This window comes from Bos grunniens, chromosome 19, assembly GCF_055505025.1.
Source record: "Bos grunniens cultivar Pamir isolate PY7600 chromosome 19, Bosgru_T2T1.0, whole genome shotgun sequence".
NCBI lineage: Eukaryota > Metazoa > Chordata > Mammalia > Artiodactyla > Bovidae > Bos > Bos grunniens.
In genome coordinates this window covers 40,786,927-40,808,115 of record NC_141183.1, presented here as the reverse complement: position 1 = coordinate 40,808,115, position 21,189 = coordinate 40,786,927, and the positions used below count along the sequence as shown (strand labels likewise).

The 21,189-nt window shown below is 53.4% G+C and overlaps 1 protein-coding gene across 8 annotated transcripts in view; it reads right to left on the bottom strand.

Moving 5' to 3' along the window:
* Positions 1-3,228: 3,228 nt before the first annotated feature.
* SLC43A2 (solute carrier family 43 member 2) overlaps positions 3,229-21,189 on the bottom strand; it is a 40,095-nt gene continuing 22,134 nt past the window's right edge. For 6 of the 8 annotated variants that reach the window (XM_086359780.1, XM_086359774.1, XM_086359773.1 and 3 more), the window contains 9 exons: positions 17,140-17,232; positions 15,548-15,681; positions 15,262-15,464; positions 14,732-14,878; positions 11,813-11,951; positions 9,599-9,728; positions 6,764-6,837; positions 5,424-5,547; positions 3,229-4,782 (listed from right to left, as the gene is read on the bottom strand). In XM_086359780.1, the coding sequence (XP_086215906.1) occupies positions 4,621-4,782; positions 5,424-5,547; positions 6,764-6,837; positions 9,599-9,728; positions 11,813-11,951; positions 14,732-14,878; positions 15,262-15,464; positions 15,548-15,681; positions 17,140-17,232 (1,206 nt within the window). In that variant the 3' untranslated portion in view covers positions 3,229-4,620. The remainder of the gene's footprint in view (positions 4,783-5,423; positions 5,548-6,763; positions 6,838-9,598; positions 9,729-11,812; positions 11,952-14,731; positions 14,879-15,261; positions 15,465-15,547; positions 15,682-17,139; positions 17,233-21,189) is intronic. The other 2 variants (XM_086359772.1, XM_086359776.1) reach the window with 1 other exon arrangement.

Below are 21,189 nucleotides of genomic sequence, written 5' to 3'. Positions count from 1 at the left end.
GCTGGAAGTGCTGCCTGCAGAGAGACCAAGGGCACAGATGGGAGAGGTCTGCCCTGCGGTGGGGACGCTGCGCCTCCTTCCTGATATGCATCCCATCCAGGGTTTGGGGCGAGTCAGGGCCTGGGTCGGGGACAGGCTCCCAGAGCCGGCCTGCTCACCCTGACCCCATCCCACTCCAGGGGGGTCCCACAGCCTGTGGAAAACCCACCTCCTCACTTTCAGGGTCCTGGGCTCCTAATCCTAACCCCACAGTTAAGACGCCTTCCTGCCCCAGAACTCACGAGAATCCATTGTATTACCCCTCAGAGGGAGGGAAGCTGTGGATTAAACAGCCCCAGAAGCCTGACTCTGTTAAGAAGACTTCTCAGAGCTCAGAGACGGGAGCCTCTTGCCATAGCGGGCCCACAGCCTGACCCCTCCGGATCACCTGCCCCTGGTGCATATCTGTTTAAATTCACACAGATGGACATGCAAATGTATTAACCGCCAACGCCCACACCCCTGAAGACTTTCCTGGTGGTCCAGTGGTTCCAATGCATGGGGTGTGGGTTCAATCCCTGGTAGAGGAACTAGGATCCCACATGCTGCATGGCGGGGCCAAAAGATAAAAACTCCCTTGGAGAAGGAAATGGCGACCCACTCCGGAATTCTTGCCTGGGAAATGCCAGGGACAGAGGAGCCTGACGGGCTACGGTCCGTGGGTCGCACAGACTCGGACATGACTAAGCAACTAAGGAACAGCAACCTGGGTTTGTCAGTCTCTATGGTGTGAGGACTGTAAGAAGCTGAAAGGTTAAAAGCATGATCATGATATAAGAAGAAACAAAACTCCACTGGGCTGACTGAACGTTCACGCAGTTGTCTGAGACAGTGCTGCGCACGTCCTCCAACCACTGGCCACCTCCCCACCTTCAGCGTGCTTGGGGCCTAGGGCCGTGGGAGGCCCTCATGCTTCACAGCCCAGGGCCAGAACAAGGAAGGCTGGAGTTCTTCTCACCAGGCTGACACTGAGTACAAGAGGGAATAGGAGATGGAGCAAAACAGAAAGGAACCCACAACCCACAACCCCACCTGTGGCCTTTACGAGGGTGGGAACCTTCCTGACGACAGGCCCAGGCAGCGAGAGCCGCAGGCAGAGGCCAGGAGGCTTTGGAGGAAGCCAGCCACAAAGGATCACCTGGACTCAAGTCCAGGGAGACAGAAAGGACGGGGCTCCTGGCAACACTCCTGAGGCTGGTGTGACCCTGCTTCTTGCTCCAGTTGAACGCCCTGGACCGGGCACCACTGCGTGCTCCTTCCTTCCCACCAGGAACCTGGAGAACCAGGGGGATGATGGAGGGCCCAGGCCAGTGATGACCACTGCCTTTGACCAGCCCATGGTCCCTTCCCCATCCCAGGGCACTCCTCTCATGGCTGGGGGTGACCAGAGACTTCCTCCCCCAAGTTACCATCCGCCTCTAAGGCCAAGATGACTCTACTACGTACAGCTCCCCCAAATCTAAGGAAGCTCTTGGCTCCAAGAAAAGGAGAACTCACCTGTGTCTGTTTCCCTTCCTCAGGCTGTTTCACCTTGATCTTAAGGCCTGGAGGCCCCCAGGCTGCCGCTCCGAATGGACTGTCCTGATCTAGAGGGTCGTGGCTGCTCCAGAGATTAGGACCATGTGCAAGTCCTTGGCTTTAACCATGAGCGAGTTACTCTACCTGTGCAGGCCTCAATTCTCCCAGCTGTAAAATAGGGAGGGGAGTATACCAACTCTTGGCTTCTTAGCATGCCTCAGTGATGGTAATGAGAAAATATAACTCATCAATCCTGCAGCCAGAGTAAAATGACTGGCAAGGGAGTGGGTGTGTGTGTGTGTGTGGCACACGTGGTACCCAAACCGCCTGGTACCCTGCTCTCATTTTCATGTCCCTAAGCCCCATACACTACTGGCTCCGGACTATTTTCCACCCTGAACTCTGGTTTCTCAACGCCTGCTCCTTTCCATGTGTACACACCCTGCAGGCAGGTGGGCGAGAGAGAGAGGTCGAAGCTCCCACTTCGGCTGCGCTGGGGGCTGCTGGGCACAACACAGGCTGTGTCCTTGTGGCCTCAGTACACTTCCCAATGGGAAGGGCCCTTGCTAATCAGCACTGCCCCAAACTGCACTCCATTGTCAGTGGCTTTCAAATGTTGGGGAGGGGGGCAGCTGCACCAGAATCACCAGGTGGGGCTTAGCAAAGAATAGACTTTAGTTTCCCTCTAGGTCAGAGGCAAGCCCCAGGGGCTGTTATTAACACACACCCCAAAAGCTCCTGCTGCAGGTAGAACCTGGGCCACACCTGGGGTGGGGTGGCTGGGGTTGTTAAAACCATTCCCCAGCTGCCCACCACACCCCTCTGGAGAGCACAGCCCACCAGCACTGAGCTAACTTCACCTCGTCCAGCATTTCCCAAATCTGACTACAAAACTTTTAAAAAATTATGTATTTGGCTGCACCGGGTTCTTAGTTGAGACATGTGGGATCTAGTTCCCTGACCAGGGATTGAACCCAGGTCCCCTGCATTGGGAGTACAGAGTCTTAGCCAATGGACCACCAGGGAAATCCCAAACTTTTTTTAAAAATTAAAATAACCTTCACATTTTCCAGAACTAGAGTTTTTAGGAATGCTTTGGGAGAAATGTTCATCTCACACTCTCTCCTTTAAAAAAAAAAAAAAAGTGTTTAAAACAAATACCTGCTTTTGAGTATTTGAGTGGATGAAGCCTAGGGAGGTGAGTTTCAGGGGCTCAACTGTGACAGGAAGCTCAGGTCTGGGCCTGGGTCTGCCCCTTCCCATCACCACCCATTCCTCCCGCCACATCCTGCCCCTGCTGTCTTTGAGGCTGCGGCTTGTCTGGGGTCACCCTGCGTCCTGAACCCAGGAGGAACCCTTGGTGTGGCTGACTGGTGACAGGAAGCCTGAGCAGGGATGAAAGGGGGTCAGGATTAGCCTGTCTGGCTGGGATAAGCAGCAGAGGAGCGGGTGGCCACACTTCTAAGGTGTCTGCACAGGCCTGATGTGTTAGGGCTGGGGCAGGGGAGGAAGGTCTTTTCCTGACCCACCGCCCCTCCCAAGACAGCAATCACACCCAGAGAGAGATGTTACCCAGAGTCGGCAGCTGGGGACAACTGGGGCTGCTCAGTGGCAGAAAACTTTGTCCTGCCTTTTCTTCTCAAGCTCAAAACAGGCACATGGAGTCATGAATTGATATGCTAGAAGGGGGCATCCCTTACCAGTAGGGAAGTGGATTTATTGCTTTATAAAAAGGAGTCTGATAAAACTGAAAACATATAACCTAAAAATCCACCCACCCCTCTCAGAACTCCCAGGAAGCCTCAGACACATTTCTGAGCGCAGTCAAGGTGGGTGGGTTGGTAAGCCAGGCCCGCCTGGCAGAGGAAAGGTGGCCTCACCCAAGTAAACAGCTCCAGGGCCCCTAGGAGTCTGCCAGCAGGGGGCGCTGTGGCCCCGCAGCTGGGACAAGCTTGGCCCTGAACAGGGCTGGCTCCCAGGCGCTGGGCTTGCTGCAGGCCTGGCCAGCTGGGGGCAGCTCTGGGAGGATAAGTGCAGTCACCCAGAGCCCACACCCTGCCACCACCCCCACACACATTTCTCATACCCAGCACATGCAAACACAGCCCACACATCCACACCCCCTCGGCCTCTCACAAAGTCACCTCCCCACCCAGGCCTGGACCTCCAGGACTGTCAGCCGCAGCCTCACTTCCACACCCCACAAAAACAGCTGTGTGTGTGTGTGTGTGTGTGTGATATGCCCTGTTGGTGCCCCCTTAATTCCCTTCAGGTCACAGCCTGGACAGAGGGTGGCAGTGGAGACATGCCCCCACTCAAGTCCTGAGGGAAGAGGGAAAGGGCCGCTGCCCGGCCTTGTCCATGGTTCCCACGTGACCATCCAGCCCTCCAGACCCTTCCCAGGCTAAGCTGGAGGGGGGAGGACAGGGGGTGGGGGGGCGCTTCCCCACAGGCCTTGAACAGGAGGACAGGCCATGGACAGGCCACAAAGGAGTTAGCACCAACAACAGGAAGCGGGTCCTTCCTTCCTCAGGCAGCTCTGACTGGCCGGGGGAGGAGGTGAGGGGCCAGGCTAGGGGTGGGGGTGTGCAGACAGAGCAAGCCTTTGTCCTCAGGCAGGCGTGGTCGGTGGACATGCAGCCGAGGGGCAGGAGGCAGGCAGTGGATGGCAGACCCCTCTACTTTGGCTAGAGGCAGAATCCGGACACACTTCAGGGGAGAGGGTCTGCTAGCCCAGGCGGTCCTCCTGGCTTCTCCTGCAGGCACCACGGAGCCCCGAGGCTCAAGGACCCCTCGAGGGTGGCGGAGTGAAGTCCAGAGCCTCCCTGCCTCCAGCAGGAGGAGAAGCGTCTGTCCCGGCCCTCTCCCATCCGTCTGTCCACCGCAGAGCTCCGAGGCAGGACCGGGGCCCTGGGAGGGAGCGTGGACTCCAACACAGTGAAGGACAGGATCCTGGGGTTGGGGGCGGGCGGGAGTGCGTGGAGGTCCTCTGGGGTGGGGACGAGGACACCGCGAGTCACTGAAGCGAGAGGGCAGGAGGCCACGATCCCAAGAAGGCAGGCGCTACACAAAAGCCTCCTGGTTGGACGAGCCGTTGAGCTTGAGGAAAAGCTTGTCGTCCTCTCTCTTCCGCTCTAGCTGCCTCTCCAGCTGGCGCCGGTAGCAGATGAGGTAGAGGGGGAGGCAGAAGCCCAGCATGCTCACGACCAGCAGGCCCACGTTCACCTAGGGGGCAGGGACGAGAGTGGCCGTCACGAGGGGCAGGGACCCCAGCACGTGTGGGCTGCAGTCCTCGTGCAGCCAGACCCTTCCTCGCTCTCAAGGTTGGGATTGAGGCGAAGGTCACAGGAAAAACAAAGGAGGAGTTTCAGGAGGTCCGAGGGCCTGTCATCCCACATTCTGGCATCAGGATTCCCCAGTAGTCCACGGGCCACACCAACGTGCTGATCTGAAGGTCCAGGGGTGTGGTGGGATTGGGACAAGCTCACAGAACCTGGTTATGAATCCCAGCCTCTGGCAGGAGTGGCAGGGACAGCAACTCAGTTCCATTTACCCCAAAATCAGGTCCAGAGGTTGAGACTCTGAGCTTCCACTGCAGGAAGTGTGGGTTTGATCCTTGGTTGGGGAACTAAGATCCCATATGCCACACAGCATAGCCAAAATACATTTTTTTTTAAGAAACGGATAGAAAGGATACTCTTCCCCTCTTGCTCCCCAGCCTATTCACAAGGGATCCCTGAACTGACCCTAACCAAAGTTCCAAACTGCCTGTGCTGGGGTTCTGGAACACGCTGAGATGCCTCCCAGCTCCCAGTCAGCAGAGTAGAGTGGATGCCCATAACCCGGCGCCCCCCAAACCTTCTTACCCACAGAGGGTCTCCCTGGAGGGGACCCATCATAGCCAGAAACAGGGGCTGCTGCAGGAGAGCGAAGAGGGCGCTGATCAGGGACTGCAGGCCCGTGAGGCTCCCAAACTGTGTGGAGGGGTACCTGCCAGGACAGGAGAGAGCCTGTCACCGCGGGGCCCACTGTCCGGCTTCCCGGATGCTCCTCGGCCTTAGCCTGGCCCCACTTGCCGGTGCCCCCAGGCTGCAACTTGAGGTATCAAAGGAGATGTGGGAACAGCTTCAGAGGACAGTCCGGTGTCCATCTTTGGACTGCTTGGTGATGAGCAGTTCCATGCAGAGAATTTCCCTTTTGGACCAGCATGAAGGCCCTGGGGCCCACGGGTGTCTGGCCGAGCCGAGTGGACAACATGATTCCGGCAGGAGTCTGTGGCTCGGGAGCTAGGCCCAGGGAGCAGGTGGGAGGCTGGGCCGGGCTTGGCTGCACCTTCATCCAGAGGAGCATTGTATAATCACGGAAACATAGCATCACAGCCCTCAGCCGACTCCCTCAGACTCTGCCAGGGTGGCCTCAACTTCCTCTAGGTCTTGGGGCGGGGAGGGTGGCATGGGGTGGAGCATGCAGACCTGGGATGACCCCCATGGGATGCTCTTGGGAGCGGGGAGAAAGTTCTGGCATAATCTCAGGACATTAGGCATCGTGGCTTAGCAAGGAATGGCTGCAGGAATGAGCCTGTCTTTGGTCAGAGAGAGACAGCGGATGGTGTTTGGGTTCTGGTGTTTGAGCCAAGCCCCAGCCTGAGGAAGACGAACAACTATGGTTCCTTAGGTGTGTGTGGCCTCTTGGAAAAGGAGGCAGGTTTCACTTTAGCCAAGGGCTGAGAAAACTGCGGGCAGACCAGCCCTTTGAGGCCCTGTGTGGGCTCTGTCAGGTACATTCGGGGCTCAGTTATTTATGTCGCTGCTGCCACTGAAGGCCATTTGAAGGTCAACATTCAGATGCATGTAGCCAGAACTCACCCCTGCGCTTCCCATGAGCAGTCAGCAGCAGCCCCAGGACTCAGCTGAGCAGCAGCCCCTGAGGCCGTAACGATACCGAGCTGCACCCTAGCCGGGGGAACTGACTTCGTGTTAAATGCCAAGGCTTGTGGGCACCCAACTGTCTGCCCACTGACCTGCTCCCACCGAGTACGGCCTTCTCCTGACACACCCCACAGAAACCCTAATATCTAAGACAAGAGGAGGAACCTCAGGTAGACAAGATGGTCCCCTTCAGGCCCTCAGCCCCACCTGGAAGCCCCCTCAGGTAATCCATCCCCTTACCCTCAGCCACCAGGCCACCCGCAGCCCCCAGGACTTACACGGCGGCATATAAGCCCCCAACGGCCGAGTGGATGAATCCTCGCACGATTGTGTGCAGGATGAAGGAGAGGATCTGAGATGGGGAGAGCAGAGTGTGAGCAGGAGACATGGAGGGTCTCCCTTTGTCCCCCTGCCCCAAAGCTCCCAGGGTCCTGAGTGGTGGGAGCACTGGCACCCTGGAGTCGGCTTGGCCAGTTCGCCATGGCCAACTCCTGAATGCCAAAAACTCTGAGCCAATTGTTCAACACAGTCATTACTAACAACTCCATTGCATTAAAGGTACAATTTAGTGACAATTGACCCTTGGACAATGTGAGGGATTAGGGGTGCTGACCCTCTATGCAGCCACAAATCCACATTAAACTAATACTCTGGCCTCTGTATCCACAGTTTCATATCCTCAGATTCAATCACCCACTGATTGTGCGGTACATATTTACTATTGAAAACAGTCCAAGCGTGAGTGGAACCGCACAGTTCAAACTTGTGTTGTTCAAGGATCAACTGTGCACTGAAAACAAAGTTCGTGAATACTCAAAGCCCATCACATCTTGATCACTTCATTCTGTTTTACTATTACCTCTAGTCTTAAGGTTTTTTAAGTCTACTGTAGATATTGGGTTGGTTAGGGTTTTCCCCTGAACATCTTAAGGAAAAACTCTAACGAACTTTTTGGCCAGATGGCACGGTGGTAAAAGAATCCACCTGCCAATGCAGGAGGTGCAAGAGACGCGAGTTCGATCCCTGGATCGGGTAGATCCCCCGGAAGACAAAATGGCAACCCACTCCAGTATTCTTGCCTGGGAGATTCCATGGACAGAAGAGCCTGGAGGGCTATAGTCCATGGGGTCGCGAAAGAGTAGGATACGACTTAGCAACCGAGCATGCATAATATATATATGACGGTGTGTTATCGTGTGACAATGGACAATGTATTGTTTGATACTAGCCATGATGAACACACTTACACCATGGAAATTGCCAAACATGAGAAACCAAGGCTCCCGCTACCCCACTCCCATCTAAAGTCTGCCATCAGGTGTATGTATGGACACGGCACTAGGTAGGAGGTCACGGATCATCACGCCGGCCTTTGGGGACCCGAGGGCCGTGCCCCGGTCTCCCAGCCTGGTCCTCCAGGCCCTACTGGCAGATGGCTGTCCCCCTCTCCTCTCACTCTGCTTTCCTAAGGAAAGGCCACTGCTGGCAGGCTGAGCAGGCCCTTGTTAACGATTCCTGAGAGCCACGAGCTGTCTACTTTGCTGCCGGGACCCTTTGTTTGTTCTCTGCACAGAGCCCTGTCATCAGGCGCAGCAGCCAAGCCCTGTTTCCGGGAATGTGGGCGGCAGAGGCAGGGGGACTGCTCTCTGCGGCGCTGTGAGAGGGCTGTGCCCGAAAGCACACGCATCCCTTACAGGCTCCCCCTTTGCACCCCAAAGGCTGTGCTGCCTCTTCACAACTTGTCTTTCAGTAAGAACTGGTTAAAACAAAAAGCAGATCGCGGTCCTCACTGACCACTGCCCCGTGACTGGACAAGGTGGTCAGGGCAAGGGTCTACCGGTCTTGCAGAGAGGGCCACCACCACCAGGAGGCTGGGAAGGCACCAGGGATGTGCCAGTACTCCCGTCTGGAACCGGCATCAGTCTCTGGGGGTTTATTCCAGCTGCACGCGGAGTCGGCACAAGCACACGCCAATACCCGTGGGTGGTGCACACCTGGTGTTCCCTGTATTTCTACATGTGGCCACTTGTAGAAAGGAAGGGACTCCTGCTTTCCTCCTGGACTTGGTCCAAGATACCACCTGGACTCGGGTCACACCCATCTGGGAGCAATGCCATCACTTGTATCCCTTCCTTCAAAGTTCAACTTGAGGACTGGAACTAGAACCCTTCTGTGGACCTAAGGGTGGAGCCAGGCAGGTAACACAATCTACCTTTCTTGAGCTCTCTGCCAAAAGTCAGGTTCCAAAAGCACTGGAAATCTTGTGCAAGGCAATTAAACTTTTGAACCCAGATACCAAGAGCTCATCATCAGAGGCTTTCTCCTGTGACCATCCTGAACCAGAAGAGCAAATGCTCCCATCAATGCCACAGACTGGCCAGACCTCTTAGGATGTCAGATCACAGCTGTCTGAGCAAAGGCAAAACAATTAGCTACACAAATACACCATGTGACTCCAGAAATGGTAAGATGATGGTATTCATGGTGTGTAAGATGCCCCAAGACCAAGAAGAATAATACACTTTCATAGGGAAGGGTCTACTGTGAAAGGAAATCTCAGTTCCATTTACAGCTTGCTCTTAGAACTGTGGTGCTGGAAAAGATTCTGGAGAGTCTCTTGGACTGCAAGGAGATCAAACCAGTCAATCCTAAAGGAAATCAACCCTGAATATTCATTGGAAGGACTGATGCTGAAGCTGAAGCTCCAATACCTTGGCCACCTGATGCCAAGAACCGACTCATTAGAAAAGACCCTGATGCTGAGAAAGATTGAGGGCAGGAGAAGGGGGCGACAGAGGATGAGATGGTTGCATGATATCACCAACTCAACAGACATGAGTTTAAGCAAACTCTGGGAGATAATGAAGGACAGGGAAGCCTGGTGTGCTGCAATCCATGGGGTCACAGAGAGTCGGACATGACTTAGCAACTGAACAACTCAGCGTTGCACACAGAGCCTAGCAGATAGAAGGCCCTTGGTAAACCAGGGTGGGCTGGTTGATTGGTTTGGCTGGTTGGATTAAATGAATAAAAAGTCACTGTTCTCTTTGCTAATGGCTCCCCCATGAGACATCAGGCCCTCTCTCACTCATCATCCCATCCCCCACACCCACCTGGAGCGGCAGGTTGGGAATGAGGCAGGTCACCCCGAAACCCACGAGCAGCAGGTTGGTGAAGGCGAAGGCCCGCGTGGCATTGGTGATCTTCTGGATCTGCCGGTCCCGCTTCTTCTTCTTCTCACCTCTGTGGGGACACAGGGCGTGGAACACAGGAGCTGGGGTGGGGTGGGGGGCATGGGGGCATGGGGCCCTCTGGGGTGGGGAAGGGGGCCCCTGGGGTGGGGGCCCCTGGAGAATAGACTCTCCTAGGAAGTCAGGCCCGGGGAGTCACAGCTTGTGGACAATGCAAGACTTAGACACCACCGCCAAGTGAGTGCTAGCTGGGGACTGTGGGGGATAGACCATCACGAGGGACACTCCCCACGGCCCTCTGAACTGAGCACAGAGTGTGAACCTTAGTGGAGAGGTTGGACACGAGAAGATGGGCATCAGTACCCTGCATTGGAAGGACTGATGTTGAAGCTGAAACTCTAACACTTTGGCCACTTAATGCAAAGAGCTGACTCATTTGACAAGATCCTGATGCTGGGAAAGATTGAAGGCAGGAGGAGAAGGGGACGACAGAGGATGAGATGGTTGGATGGCATCACCGACTCAATGGACATGAGTTTGGGCAAACTCTGGGAGTTGGTGATGGACAGAGAGGTCTGGTGTGCTGTAGTCCATGGGGTCGCAAAGAGTCGGACATGACTGAGTGACTGAACTGAACTGAACCCTGCACTATTTCAATGAAGACTGAGGTCAGATCCCCAATGATGGGGAGGGAGGAGGAGGAGGCACCCAGGTCAGGATGTGGCAAAGCCTCCTTCACTGTTGGCTCCAGCTTCACCCAAATCCTGCAGGGAGCTGATGCTAAGCCAGAGAATAAGCCAAATAAGGGAGCAAGTGGGTTTCCCCTTGAAGGGCAGGAAGGAGTGAAGAAGAAACGAGCATGTGGCAGATGGAACTGGAATGGGCACCAACTGCTTTCCAGCTGTAGGACCTGACCTAGATAACAGAGCATCTCTGTAATTATCTCCCTGTGAATTCACTACTACTGATTCGAGTCTCACCACCCACAGGGATGCCCCACGGACAATCGCACGACATCCAAGGGCTCAGAGATATGCAGGGAGGCCCAGGCCCACCACTTTCTCCTTGTGTGACCTCAGGCAAGCCACTCCAACGCCTAGTTTCAGTTCCCTCATCTGTAAAATGGGTATAACTCATCAAGGTGTTGGGAGGCTTCCCTGAGAGATTGTGTATTAAGTGCTTGGCACGGGGCCCGATACAATCAAGAGTAGCTTATTAAGGTGGAGTCAGAGAAGACAGCATTTAACTCATCCTCTGATCTTACAGCCCAACCCTTCTATAAAGAAACTCCAGTTTCTCGTTTAATTCTCACAGTCATGAACAAAAATCTATTAACATGTCTTAAGTTTATACCTGTTTACAACTCACACCCAGTGAAGGAGGCTTTGCAGGCAAACGGAACCGCTCTAAGGCTCTCTGCCCTTGTGCTAATCGTGCTGAGGATCTGTGTGTGGTCCTAAAAGCGGGTGTTTGATAGTTACTAGTCTGCTTTCTCTGGAGAAGGAAATGGCAACCCACTCCAGTGTTGTTGCCTGGAGAATCCCAGGGGCGGGGGAGCCTGGTGGGCTGCAGTCTATGGGGTCGCACAGAGTTGGACACGACTGAAGCGACTTAGCAGCAGCAGTCTGCTTTCTTGGAGAAGACAATGGCACCCCACTCCAGTACTCTTGCCTGGAAAATCCCATGGATGGAGGAGCCTGGTGGGCTGCAGTCCATGGGGTCACTAAGAGTCGGACACGACTGAGCGACTTCACTTTCACTTTTCCCTTTCATGCATTGGAGAAGGAAATGGCAACCCACTCCAGTGTTCTTGCCTAGAGAATCCCAGGGACGGGGGAGCCTGGTGGGCTGCCATCTATGGGGTCACACAGAGTTAGACATGACTGAAGCGACGCAGCAGCAGTCTACTTTCTCTCCTCTCTTCTAGCTTGGCGCTTCCCAAACTTTTATATACAAAAGACTGTTCCAGATAGAAGCGACAGACCAGTATGTGTGCTGAGCTGAGCGAGGGCCAAGAGTGGCTTTGAGCATGGCCCCTTCTCGCCTCTCCTGCTGACTTTACACCTGCCCCATCCACCCCGGAGCCGCCTAACACCCGCCTGCTCCCTCTGGGAGGCACGGGTTCGGCCTACGCACGGGTTGGCGTCTTTCTCCTCGGGCTCCTCGGAGGCATCCTCACACTCCTTCAGCCTCCAATCCATGATGTAGCCAATGACGGGGGCGGTGAGCAGGCAGAGTAGCTGGAGCACCCCGAAGATGGAGGTGTAGAGGCTCACTGAGGAGACAGAAGGGCCAGGTCACAGAGCGGGGCTGGGGGGCTGCCCGCTGAGGCCTGGGGAGGGGGCTGGGCAGAGTCTGTGATGCCACAAGCCCTTCTGGGTTTTTTTTCCCCCAGAACCCCCCCCACCCAATCCCTATCACCGTGAGTCATGATGGGAGACAACCTCTGAAATCAAAGTCTGAGCAAGGGGCAGGACACCCTACTCTTTCCTCCGAATCTCTCGCCTATTTCCAAGAAACAGCTACCAAAGTCCAGTACGTCACAGTGACCTTCCCCAGAGCTCCAGGAGGTCTCTGTGACTCTGGGAACCACAAGATTACCGAGGCCCAGGACGGAGCGAGGTTTCGTGTGTCCACAGCCTCGTGTATCAGTGTCCTGCCCCTCGAAACACACCGAGAAGGCCCCACTCACAGGGGCCCCGACGTAAGGGCTCCGGCCTTTAGAGAGCCTTAAAGTCATGATGAGATTTCTCAGAAGCTGAAGGCTGGCTGCGCCCCCCCCGCCCCCCCCTTCAGTTCTGGCTGAGGGGGACGTGCAGAGTGCAGGGGGCCGTCTGGAGTTCAAGGACAGGTGCTTCTCAGTTGGGCAGGCTCTGGCCAGGAGCGGACGTCCTGTGTTCCCTGACGACCCCCTCCCCCCCCAGACCCCACGGACTTACCGGTAGCCATCACTGCACCGAGACAGCAAAAGTGGCAAAGCAGAGAGGAGTGGGGTTAGCAGCAGAAATGTCAAAGGCTGTTACAGAGAGAGGGCTGTGGGGTGGCCCGCTCTGGGCCCAGCACCCACATCACTTCCCACGGAGCCCTGACTCTCAGAGTGCCCCGCACGGGTATCTGATGACGGTTTCCTGCCTGCTGGGGCCTCGGTCATGTGCGGCTGGGGCCTCATCACAGACGGGCTGTGAATCAGGCCTGTGGCACTTGTGGGGGGACCATGATGGGGAAGTGGCCAAGAATCCACCCCACACCCAGCCTGAGTGTCTGACCAGCCAGTGCTGCCAGCCGCCTGATCCTGACGTCCAGATGTCCATGTGTGCGTGTGTGTGTATGTGTGTGTGTGTGAGCTCTCAGGCACAAGTGCTCAGAGGAGCAGGATGGGGAAAACCAATGCCCTGTCAGCTGTGGACCGAATTTCCTGGCCCAACTTCCTCTACTTCTTAAAACTGACTTGTGAAAGAGGGAAACAGAAGGGGGAAAAAAAATGCCTCTTGGGCAGCAAAAGATTTCTCAGAGAAAGCAAAAGAGAAGGCCATGACTCAGCAGCAGCAGGGAGATTTGCCTTCCAAGGGCCAGTAAGGGCCTTTTCTCTATACTCATCAGGGTCTCTGCCTGTCTGGGCCTCAGGGTATGTAATAAAGGGCCTTTAGACAGGCTAGATCAGCTCTCCCCAAAGTACGGTGGACAGATTTTAATGAATGTTACGTAATAAAAGGGTTCCTGCGGTTGAAATTTAGGGGAATATCATTGAATGAAATGAAGCTAAACAGGTTATTTTTCTCCCCCATCTTCGTGTTTGCTGTGAATTTCTGCAAGGGCACATAATGGGGTTTTTCCATGTTGCTTCACATCCGAACACCCATTTTCAGAATAGAGCCTGCATTGTGTGTGTCCATTAGTCTCCTTCCCCTTTTCTTATAGCTGAGTTTCTTATCCTCTTTAAAAACATACAGGACTTCCCTGGTGGTTCAGTGGTAATGAATCCGTCTGCCAACGCAGGGCAAAAGGGTTTGAACCCTGGCCAGGGAAGATTCCACATGCCACAGGGCAATGAAGTCCATGTGCCACAACCATGGAGTCTGCGCTCTAGAGGCCATGCTCCACAGCAAGAGAAACCACCACAGTGAGAAGCTCCCGCACTGCAGGGAAGAGGAGCCACCGCTGGCCGCAGCTAGAGAAAAACCCTCACACAGCAACGGAGTCCCAGTGCAGCCAAGAATAAATTTAGAAAGAAAAACAACAACAACAACAACAACTAAAACCCTTACATTGCCTGGCATATCTTCCCGTGGAGAAAAACAATTAAACCAACTCCAAAAGCTGCACACCAATGAGACTGCCAATAAAAAGGATTTACCCAATGTGTTTGTCCTGATTTCGGATGACTAAAGCTGACTCAGCTCAGGCCCTGAGGAAGTACGGACTTTCTTTGCAGAATCAAAACCTCTAATCAGCTTGTGTGTTCTTTTGGAAAAGTGGGCAGGTGGGTTATCAGTTCTGTTTACCAGAAGTAACAAGCCCGGACCGGATCACATAAGAGGAAGAAGGCTCCACCTGGCCTCGCTTCCCAGTTCAGGACACAGCTCCCAGGAGACCCCGTGTTCAGCCGCAGTGGCCCGGCCCCCACCCCAGCCTCTCCACATGCTACCCCTGCGGTTTCCCAGAGGATTCTTGGCGCTAGGTTTGACGGATTGTCTTTCAACAAGCTCTCAGGTGGAGTACAGTGTTCTGTGCAGCGTCTTCTCTTATAAACACACACGTCAACCGTCCCCCTCAGGCAACGAAAAACACACCCCACACCCCAAACACACAGTTATTTCAGTCCTCTCCTCCCTCCTAAACCGGGAAACTCTGGCGGGGACGAGAAAGAACAGTTGGGCCCGGCTGTGATGAAATGGCTCTGACGCACCATCAGGCCCTTGGATTCTGCCATCTCACCGCCCCGCTGACCCAGCCTAGCCCCACACCCTCCGGCTGGCCAGGTGGTGGACTTGACCTCAGGCGACCAGAAGTGACCACCGTGCGTGGGCAGTGCCCCAGGGCTTGGAAGCCACCTACCTACGGCCTGGTCGCCGCTGACCAGGAACTGGAGGATGTTGTTCATGGCGCCCATGTAGAAGATGAGGCGCAGCTGTGTGACACACATGGTGACCAGGCTGAGCAGCAGGATGGGGCTGAACACGCTGTGCATGAACGAGGGGGCCGCTGCGGGGAGAACCGGGGGCTCAGGGAGAACCAGGTGGCCCACGGCCCACCTACCATCCAGGGCACATGTGGGGCCGGGAGGCCCCCGTCACCGCACACCAGATGAGGTAGACGGCTGGGTGCAGGAGTGGGGTCACCCAGCTGTACAAAACAAGCTGGGTGAACCTCACCCTCTCTGAGCTTAGTCTATAAGGCAGGGTGGGTGGTACTGCCTGACCTTGCGGGATGATGTGGGGATGAAGGGAGGTGGTACCCACAGAGCCCTCAGGGGGTGCTGGACCCCATCGGGGTCCCCATCTGGACTGGATGCCCCCTCCTTGTCACTGGGCTGTTGATGGCTCAGGGCAGGCTTGGGAGGTGAGGGGCCACATGCGGGTGGGTACCTGTGGCATCAGGCTGGCACTTGACCTCCAGGTCGACGGTGGACAGGCATAGCTTGTGGCCCTCCTGCAGGACCGCCTGCTCCTTGGCGCTCCGCGTGGAGCTGCCCACGCTGAGGCGGCGCCCCACTGTGGTCACCTGCTTGTAGAACTGCTTCCCTGTGATCTTGTGGTCGAAGCCCAGCCAGCTGAACTTGATCTTCACCCTGGAGGCCACAGGAGAGTGTCTGGCACGCTGCCCACGCCCCTGGCCGGTGTGGGAGTGGGGGCAGACTGCAGGTCCACTTACGTGTAGTCCATGTCCTCTGGCCCCGGGAAGGGCTCCAAGGGCCAATTAAAGAAGCAGTTGAGGAAAACCAGCCCGGAGCAGCCAGCCCAGACCACGAGGATAACAATGAAGGAGGCACCAAAGTCATAGATGACCTGAGAGGCGCAAGGGGACAGGGGTCGGAGTCAGGGTGGGGCAGACTTAGCAGAGAAAAGCCGGAGTGGGCAGGGGGCACCCGGCAGTCCTGGTCTGCCTGTGCTGAGCTTTGAGGTGGGGACATGGCCCCTCAGGCTGGATGTTTGGTCACCAGGCACCAGGCATTTCAATCATCTCTGCTCGCCCTGGACCAAATGCCTGCAGTTTGGACCAAACGCCTGCAGCTTGGACCAAACATCACCTCCTTGGAGAGGCCTCCCCCAGCTGCCCATCATAGCACCGGCTCACAGTGAACAGCCCTGGCTGAGATTTTTTGACTTATGATTCATTTCCTCATCCATCATTAGTCCAGCTCTCTGAAGATAGGAATCCCTAGACTTGTCCACTGATGTTTCTCTAGCACCTTGAAGTGTATACATGGTAGGTGCCAAAAAAATACTCGAGGAATGAACAGTTGAATGTCTCACTTTGCTCTTCTGTGAAATGGGTGTGACACTGGCATGTACCTTCTTGGTGTTGAGGTGCGGTTCAGCGGGTGTGACCCCAGTAGAGGGCCCAGTACAGGGCCTGGTTGGTGGGAAGCCTGCCAGACTGTTATTGCCAATTTTGCCATTTATTTCCAGCCCAAGGGTCCCCAGGGCAGTGGCAGACAGCTGCCCAGCTCCCCAGGGAGGGGACCAGCAGTCGGACACTGAGACAAGGAGGAGGAACCTGAGGGCTCCTCCACACTCCAGGAACTTGAGGATTCCTAACATCCAGGGACCGTGGCCCTAGCTTCTCCGGACAGCTCAATGCCCAGGTGGCTGGCCCGTTGTCTATGACTCCTCCTCCTGCTCTGCGGCCTCTTCCCCTGGGACCTCAGTAAAGGGGATTTATTGGAGCTGGGGCCACCGCAGAGAAAAGCTGGTTCTGAAGCCCTTTCAGGAACAACAGGATTTAGAGCAGGAACCAAGACCGATGAGCAGTGAGGTGCTTGCTTCATCCTGACCCCGTGTGACTTCCACGGGCTCAGAATCCTGCCTGGGAGGGAAACAGCTGAACCAACTTGGCTGTGAGCAGCGCTCTGGCAGTAGGGAGCAACAGCCCAATGACAACAGACCTGGGGGAGGGGTGGGGGGGGAGGAAGAGGGGACTGGAGCTGGATTCAGGATGGGGGACATTCTCTCACTCCCTCTCTTTCCCCCCAGCCCTGAAATGCAAAGGCAGCCTGCAGTCACACCCTGCAGAGATATGCTTGACTTCACCATCCCCACTCTCACGCCTCCACCCCACCCCACCCCACCCCACCCCACCCCACCCCTGCCCAGCAGGTCTCTTTTCTTACTCCCAGAGGTGCCCAGGTGCATCCTCCCAGGGGCGGGTGGGGGGAAGGGCAGGCCCCAGTGACTTCCCTCTTCGGGGAGGGCAGAAGGAGTCTCGGGAGAGGCCTCTGCTCAGACACCAGCACACACTCTCACCTTGACTCCTGGGAAGGTGACCGCCGAGGAGGCATAGGATCCAATCATCAGGGCAATAAATGTGGACCGAAGGTCACCAAACATGTTGGGTAGCTGAAAGACAAGAAGCAAGGCAAACTTCTGCTGAAAGAGGGACAGACAGGGAGGATGAAGGAGGAAGGGAAGAGAGCATGACGGCATCCTCGGGCACCTCGTCTTATCTGCTCTCCTCCCTGTGTAATTCACGAGGCATCAGTCCAGGGATAATCACTGCTAATTGCACGTTTTTTCTTCCCGGACTGAGGGTGATAAAGGAAGAAGCGGAGAGTAATGCAGAATTCAGACTCTGCACGTGCAGACAGGACTTCCTGGCTGGCAAGCGACCCTCCTCTCTGCTCTGGCATAGGCTAGGGCCTTCGGTCTCTGCAGGGTTACAAGGAGATGCCAGTGAGTAAGGCAACCCTCAAAGGGAACAAGTCTGTTAAAAATAAGAATCTATTTGAGGATGCAAGCCTAATTTTATAAATAAAAATATCAGTATTCCAGAACGACCAGATGTCAGCAAAAGCTGCTTTTGATTTTGAGAAGAGTACGTCTCTGGAAGGTGCCAATCAGAATTCTACAGTCTCTGGGGTAGATGAGGAGGCTGGCCTGGGAGTCCTGCTTCTCATTTTCTAGGTTCAAGGAGGGCTTTCTCTTCCCACCTGGAAAGATCAATGGCAAGAAAAGCTCAGGCTTTCTTCCCCATGAGGCCACTCTTCCCATCTCACAGGAGCTTGTTTTGGGCCCATTCGACATGACTGCGAAGCTAAAACCCTCAGTGGATTCCATACAAATTCAGGCATGGTAAACTATGACAACGAGGTCGTGGATTCAGACTGGCATGGGGTGAAGCGCATCCTCCCCTAACTGCAGCCTTCCGTGCGCTCGCTAACCTCAGGAGAGCTCACATCACTTGCTCTGAAGGTTCTCCATCCGCACCCACACAGTCCCTGGCATTGAGACTCGCTCTCTGGATCTGCGAACCTGTTTTATTGAACTCAGGCTGCTTATATGGACCTAAACTACGTCTCCCTCTGCCAAGATGTCTGGAATCGTTTTGGGGTTTTATCAAAATGCACCACGTGATGGCTGCCTGCAAGTTAATCCGTTTGCTGAACACAAGCAGTGTGAATGTATTTACCTACCTGCCCCTCATCATTTCTGCCTGTTTTGACCACAATTAAAAATGAAAAAGGGACATCATACAAGTGAAAAATGTTTGTGCTTCAAAGGACACCATCAAGAAAATGAAAATATGATGAGACGAAGAGAGAAAATTTTTATGAATCATGTATTGGATAGGGCACTCCTATCTGCAATATATAAATAACTCTGACAACTCAGTAATAATAAAAAAAATAATCATTTTTAAAATGGGCAAACAGACATTTCTGAATAGACGTTTCTCCAAAGAAGATACACAAATAGCCAATACCGTTATGAAAAGATAACTCAGTATCATTAGTCATAGGGAAATGCAAATCAAACCACAATGAGCTGCTGCTTCCTACCCACTGTGCATGCTAAGTGGCTATAATAATAATTTTTTTAAAAAGAAAATAGAACACAACAAATGCTGGTGCTGATATAGAGTAGTTGGAACCCTCCTACCCGACTGGTGAGAACCGAAAATGGTGCAGTCACTTTGCAAAACAGTCTGGAAGCTCCTCATTTAAACACAAAGCTACCATGTGACCCAGACATTTCACTCCTAGGTATATACATAAGACGAATACAAACGTATGTTCACACAAAAACATGTAGGTACATGAGTGTTTACAGCAGCATTCTTTATAATATACAAAAAGTGGGAACAACCTTCACGCCCATCAATGGATGACTAGATAAGCAAACTGTGGGATATGCACACAAGGGAATATTACACAGCCACAGAAAGGAATGAAGAGCTGATACATGTTACAACACGAATCAACTCTGCAAAATTATGCCGAGTGAAAGACACCAGTCACAGAAGACCACATAACTGTATGATTCCATTCATGTGAAATGTCCGGAACAGGCAAATCCCTAGAGACAGAGACTAGAGGGGCTGTCTAGGGCTGGGGTAGAAGAACCTGGGAGGGACAGGGAGGAAATGCTAATGGTCCAGAATTGTGATTGGGGTGATATGATTAATTCTGCTGATGACCATGTAACTCTATAAATACACTAAAATCCATTGACTTATATAGTTTAGGTGAATTGTATGGTATGTAGATTATGTCTCAGTGTCATTGTTAAAGAAAAAAAAAACATGAATAAGAGACTTGAGATGTTTTGGGATCCCAGGATTAAAAAGGAACATGAATAAATCCATAGTGTGTGGCCAACAAAGCCATCTTGTGGCATCAGGCCAGGGTGCCTCAACAGCTTCGCCACACACACAGAGTTCTTCTTCCAGCCCCCTCTGCGCACTCAGGCTTCTCAGAGAGGGTCGGAGGGAGACAAGGAGCATGTGGAAACTTCCCCAGCAGGAGACAGAGGAAAGGTGACATGCTCATGGCCACCCAAGCACACCTAGGTGAGCCTGAAAGGCACCCAATTTCACTGTGCACACCTGCCTCCCAGGTATGCTGCGGTTCAGAGGATACCCCTCAGATCCTGGGCTCACGTATTTCGGCTGTGCCTCACTGGCTATTCCACCAAGGCAGCTTCAGGCATCTCCAGGCCCATATCTGCCCCAGGGAGAATCCAAAGATTAGCTTTGCTTGTATGGAAGAAGGAAACTGTTTCAGCCTGGAAGGCATGTGAAGAAAGAAGGGATCAAAGATGGCTTAGAGGGATTTCCCTGTCAGTCCAGTGGTTAAGACTCTGTGCTTTCAATGCAGGGGGCATGGGTTTGATCCCTGATAGGGGAATTAAGATCCCACATGCAGGGCAGTACGGCCAAAGAAACAAAGCACAAACAACAGCAACAACAAAAAAGAGGGCTTAGAACCCAATCAGAAAAGCAGATGGAAGACAAAAGCCACTCAGCACAGTCAAGCCAGGAAACGCTTCTGCCATGGTAGTCACCTTTGGGTGCAAAGAGTGTTCCCAACTTTTTGACAGGGCAAGGGGATACTTCTGAAAAGCAGACAGCTTGCTTACCAGCCCTTTTTCTTCTACCCTAACCCAAGCTAGAGGCCAACAAAACCACAGAGCTTGGGGCTAGTGGGCAACTCTGACCTCATTTCCCGGAGTCTGCTCCCCAGACTGCATCTGGGACGGGCAAGAATAGGAAGCTGGGAGAGGGTTCTGACTTTCCATCTGACCCTGGATGAGATCCTCACCCTCATGTCTGGACAAGGCCAGTAGCCTCCCAGCTGCCCTCCTGGCTTCTCTGCCTCTCCCTGCCTGGAACATTCTTTACAACACCCTGAAAATCCTCCCCCTCCTTAATATGTTCTTTTGGTAAGCATGTGGTATACACTCCCAGGGTATACAGAGCCTCAGGGCAAACCACACTATACAGACTCCTCAGGAATGTGTACATCTTATCCTTTACCTTACAGTTATTTTTTGCTGGTTAGGAAAGCAACGCATGTTCATTGTAAAATATCTAGAACAAAGTACACATAAAAAATGAAATAAAAATTCCCCTTGGGGAAAAAAGAATTCCCCTGATATAGCCACATTATCATTTTGATGTAATTGCCTTCAATTATTTTCCTATAAATACCTATAAGTTTTAACCAAACTGGAATCAGATACTACATATTATTTTAAAAACTTCCTCTTTTTTTATTTTGTATATTATAAATACTTCCTGATTTATTCCTGTATTCATCTTCAACATAATTTGTAACACCTGTCTCGTATTTCCTTTTCTGAATGGTCTATAATTTACGCAACCATTTCTCTGATGTTCTCAGATCCTTTTCAATTTTTATCATAAATAACATTTTTTAATGGACATGCTTGAAGATAAACACATACGCAAATAGCTATTATTTCCTTAAGGTAAAAATTCCCCAAAGTAGAATCATTTGGCAAAAGGGAATCCACGTTTTTAAGTTTTTTTGTGATACTCTGTGACAAACTACCTTC